Here is a 5,718-nt window from a genome sequence, read left to right on the forward strand (position 1 = left end):
GTTGAATAAACTGATGTTATTTTGCTTTAACTTTATTTATGTTGATGTTTAGTTTAATATCCATGATAGATTCGAGTTATTAATAAGTTAGGTATTATTAATAAATTTGGGGGTAACTCTCATTCTCTCAATGTATTAAGAGAGGTGTGACTTGAATGATTTTTAATATCACAAAAGAAATTAATTTTTGTTATTGGCTTTGGATACATTGGTAAAAGTAAGATTCAAAGAATGCAAGAATGATTAATAAAGTAAAGAAATATATACATGTTAATTTAGATATGTTGAAATAATAAGTTTTAACCATGTGAAATTAAAATTGACGTTAAACTTCATAAAAAAACTACATCATATTGAAATATCATGCCATAATGAGATTATGATTTTCATCTTCTTCTCAATCTCATGTGAGTAAGGAGTCACTATTAGATTATTGATCTCAATTATTTGTGTTCAAATCATATGTGCTTATGTTTAAAACAAATCATGGTTGGTCGGTTTTTAAGGGATATTTTTATGGTGTGACGTGTATCAATGTTTTATATACGAAAGTTATCATGATATTAAAAGAGCTAAACCAAAATCATTATTAGATATGATAAATGTTATATTTGACCCTATGCTAAAGGAAAAGTGATAAATGAATAGAAAACGATGTTTTAGTATATTTTTGTTGTAAGACTAAATATTTCAAAATTCATGGTTAAGTTGCACTATATATTTCTTAGTGGCTTTACAAAAAATGAATTCTTCTTATTTGCTAGGTGGAACTCCAATAATGTTATTGAGGAATTTAGACGAGTATGAATGTTTATGTGGTTTATAAAAAATGGCCAACCACTGAATATGTTTTCCAAAATATGTAATATATATTCTATATCTTAATTATTTTATATTGTGTTCCAAATTTTTCTTCATAATAATTATTTATTTAATTAATATAACATGTTCAATATCATCTCATTCGTTAACAACTTTACATCAACAATAAAATATATAGAAATAATCTCTTATGAGGTAACCCTCCATAATATTTTTTATTTACAAATTATGTTGTTATTTCTTAATCAAATTTATGCAAAATATATTATCACCCGTGCAAATGCACATGTATCCTACTAGTTTCTTATGGATCCCAACGCTTTTTTTTATATTAAAAATTATGCCAACCGAATCCTAATTTTAGGTATTATAAAAATCATTTGGGTAAACTTGATAACCACCTCCTAATCAAACCAGATTTGACCAACTTTTTTATCTGTTTACTTTTTAAATTCAAACAAATTTTCTTAAAGGAATATTCTTAGCGTTTTTTATTTAAGTACTTTAATAAATCTGAAAATAATTATAAAAAATCCATAAAATTAGTTTTAGTTATTTTTAATCATTTATTATTATAATTTCGAAAAAATTAAAATAAATAAAATAAATTCATTTTATTAATTGTTTTATTTATGGATAAATGTATGAGTTTCTAGAAACTAGCTTTTATTGCAATTTTTATTTATTTTTGAAAAATCATTTTTTTAATTAAGTTAATTTAAATTTTGGTTAACCTAATCACTTAGATTTAGGACTTAACAACATTGATTTGATTTTATTATTTTTGAATTTTCGTTAACCTAATCACTTATATTTAGGAACCTTAACAACTTTGATTTGACTTTTCCTATTTAATATTATTTGTTTAATTTGTTTTTAAAAATGTTTTGGACTTTTTCTGAGCCGGACAAAAATTGGTGTTCACACATTCCTAGGTGTTGCTTAAGTACACAAAATGAACAATAATTCTCAAGAGATGTTGCTTAAGTACACAAAAAATAATAATTAATTCACAATCAAATTCTATGTACAAATTTGAAATGGACAATTTATCACAACCAATATATAATTAGTTAAAAATAAATTACACTGATACTAATTAAAGTTTAGCTTAAGTACACTCATCTCCTTTAAGTAGAAGGGTGGACAATAAAAGGTAATATATATTTTTTTGAATGGTTGGCTAGTGTTTGTGGATTGTATCCTCTCAATAATCGAAGAATTTAATACTGGATAGAGATGCTAAACGTATGATATTAATTTATTTTAAGGGTTCAAAGTTTTTTAAAATTCAAAATTCTATAAAATTATATTATCCACATTCCTGTGGGCTACAAGTTAATTAGGGTTGTTACCACAAGAGCCTCTTTACTTTTTGACTATGGTTGAGTCCACTCTCAATGTTCACCCAACAAAATCAAAAGGCCTCGATTTTCACACGCACCCCTACTCAAAGAAAAATGATCAATTATTTTATAAAATTTGTCAATAAACTCTTTTTGTAGACATATGAAAGTGACAATACTATTTATTTTTGGTTTATATGTAACAGATGTTAATTTAAATAATCAATTCCTTATTATGTAATTAAAGATTCAAATCTTATCCCAATAAAAAAACATCACCATTTTTCTAAGCTCTCAAACTATCTCATGAAATACTTCTCTAGTCCAACCACAAATCTCCATCACAATAAAAAATATCATAAATACGTAATCATGCATTATTAATATCTCATTAATCAACATAAACATGACTCTTCCCATCATGTGAGAGAGATTTGTATCTCAAATTTAGAATTTCTAATCACACAAGTCAGACTTAATAAAAATAATCAAAGCCTATTAATACTGAGAGTAATTAAAATTAATTCCTTAAAAATAATGCAATAAAAATAAAATGGTAGCTAATAATATTTCAACTTTGATTTCTTGTATTCCTTGGATTTATATTAACTAGTGATATGGTATATATTGGTACTTCTGAATATTATTTACATATGTATATGGGAAAATTGTATTCGAAGATGGAATTTTAGAAAGGTGATACCTATGAGAAGGTAAAGGTGGGGTTTTCAACATAGCACCTGTTGTTAAGATACAACTTATACTGATGTTATTACCGCATTAATTTAGTAATACAAAATCACATTAAATCCTCATATAATCTACTATACCAAAGATCTAATGTTCTATTTCAGAATGTTGCCAGTAAAACTCACAGGCTAAAATGCTAATGTTAATAATATTTGTTAAATTTGTGAATCCCTAATAATATGCATCAGTTAAAAAATGTGTGGTAAATTGGAAACTACAATCAGACATAAATACTTGGGAGACGGTATCAGATTTTTTGGGTTCATAATGATTAACGACGATATCATATGGAATCAGTTGTAGAATAATTAGTTGGCAAAGATATATTAAAAAATCAGAATAAAACTTGCATTTTCGTGCCTTAGTACAATGAGGACCAAAACTTAGTTTTGATCACTTAAAGATAATTCACGATCAAGCTATAATTTCAGGGACCATAAGTATAAGATTAAGCAAACACACTAACAAATATAAACCTAAAATATAGGATAAAATGTACATGTTACATAACTTTTCTCATAATTTTTGTGGGTCACACTATGAGCAATATAGATCCGACCCTATCATGGGTGTTTTGCACCTATTCTTGGAAGGAATCTGGTTTATCATCTCAAATCCAGGGTCTAGAAGATGAATAGAAGAGGGGCTCAATTACTTCTCTTAAAATCTTCTTCATTCTGTTTCTATTCTTGCTGTATTTCTTTCTTTCTTTCTTTGTTTCAACATTTGGTATCAAGAGCTTTGATTTGGAGAAAAATCATCACTCTATTTTCCGCTGCAAACATGGCACAACCAATTGCTAATTTCTCAACAAACTTGCCCGTGCTTGATGGATCGAATTGGTCAAAATGGTCTATCCAGATGAAAGCCATCTTTTGCTACCAAGATGTAGCTGAAATTGTCGAAGATGGCTTCTCAATTCTGGAGGAAGGAGCTACTGAAGTTCAGAAGAGTAAGTACAAGCAAAGCAAGAGGAAAGATTGTAAGGCATTGTGCATCATTCATCAAGCAGTGGATAATGCACATTTTGAGAAGATTGCAGGTTCTGCAACTTCTAAAGAAGCCTGGGAAACTCTTGAGAAGCACTATGATGGTGCTGCTCAATTAAAGAAGATAAGATTACAGACAATGAGGAGAAGGTATGAGCTCATGCAGATGGAGGAAAGTGAAAAAATCTCTGAATATTTCACAAGAGTAATTACTCACACTAATAGCATGAAGTCGTGTGGAGAAAAGATGGATGATGCCACAATAGTGGAGAAGATTCTTAGAATAGTGACACCAAGGTTTGATCATGTTGTGGTGGCCATTGAGGAGTTAGGAAAGGTTGAAAGAATGAAGGTTGAGGAGCTTCAAGGATCACTTGAGGCCCATGAACAGAGGATGAATGAAATGGGAGCAGATAGATTTCCTCACCAAGCTTTGTATGCTCAAACATTCAAGAAGGGATCTCAGTTTGTAAAGACTTTTAACAAGAATCGAGGGAAGAGCTTTGAACAGAGAAATGGCCCAAGGAAATTCCCACAATCTGGTAATGATCTCAACACTGAACATGGAGAGACATTCAATAGAAGAGATGGAGGAAAACAGGTCAAAGCTTGGAAGAAAAAGCTTGACAGGAAAAGAATTAGGTGCTTTAACTGTGACAAGCTTGGCCACTTCTCATCTGAGTGTCAAGCACCTAACAAGAATCATCAATATGGAAGGCAAGAATCAGAAGCAAATCTTGTCAAGGAAGATGATGAAGACTCGGGTGAAATTGATGTTCAATTGATGATGACAACAAGCAATCTAAATGCAGGCAGTGATACTTGGTACTTGGATTCTGGATGCTCCAACCATATGACTGGAAATAGAGATTGGTTGGTAAACTTTGATGCAACAAGAAAGAGTAAGGTGAAATTTGATGATCATAGAATCATCACTGCTGAAGGAACAGGTGATGTCCCTCTTATCATGGCAAATGGCAGGAAAGCATACATCAGTGATGTATTATTTGTACCTAATATGAAGACCAACCTGATAAGTATTGGTCAATTGCATGAAAAGGGCCTCACAATGCAACTCTTGAATGGTTTCATGACAATTTATGATGACCATAAGAGGAAAATTCTGAATGCTCCATTAACCAACAATAGAACATTCCAGGTCAAGCTAGGAGCAAGGAACACTCAATGTCTAAATGCAACAAACAAGAATGATGAGACCCGGTCGTGTGGAGAAAAGATGGATGATACCACAATAGTGGAGAAGATTCTTAGAATGGTGACACCAAGGTTTGATCATGTTGTGGTGGCCATTGAGGATTCAGGAAAGGTTGAAAGAATGAAGGTTGAGGAGCTTCAAGGGTCACTTGAGGCCCATGAACAGAGGATGAATCCCTTCTTGAATGTTTGAGCCTGCAAAGCTTGGTGAGGAGATCTATCTGCTCCCCTTTCATTCATCCTCTGTTCATGGGCCTCAAGTGACCCTTGAAGCTCCTCAACCTTCATTAATTGAGAGAGATTGATAAGAAAGGTAGAGTAGTTTTGTGTGTAAGCAACTTGCATTGAAAGAACAACCCAATGGGTTATTTATACAGCTTACTATATGTAGACTAACTAACTTTAACAGCTTTCTAATTATAGCAAGTTCCAACTAACTTTGAATTACTAACTTTCTAACATCCTTCCTTTATTCAAAGTATTCAATACAACAAGTTGTTTCAAAATACAATAGTGAAATTCACGAAATTACATCATTCCTTAACAAAGCCATATTGCTTCAAACTTTAACCACGCCTAGCATTGTTCTCATCTTC

At 30.9% G+C, this 5,718-nt stretch overlaps 1 protein-coding gene across 1 annotated transcript; it reads left to right on the forward strand.

Moving 5' to 3' along the window:
• On the forward strand, positions 3,702–5,315 carry LOC109354005. The gene has a single exon (XM_019596362.1). The coding sequence runs from the start codon at positions 3,702–3,704 to the stop codon at positions 5,313–5,315; it is 1,614 nt and encodes a 537-aa protein (XP_019451907.1).

The sequence above is a fragment of the Lupinus angustifolius genome, chromosome LG08 (genome assembly GCF_001865875.1).
Source record: "Lupinus angustifolius cultivar Tanjil chromosome LG08, LupAngTanjil_v1.0, whole genome shotgun sequence".
In the NCBI taxonomy this organism is placed as follows: Eukaryota; Viridiplantae; Streptophyta; class Magnoliopsida; order Fabales; family Fabaceae; genus Lupinus; species Lupinus angustifolius.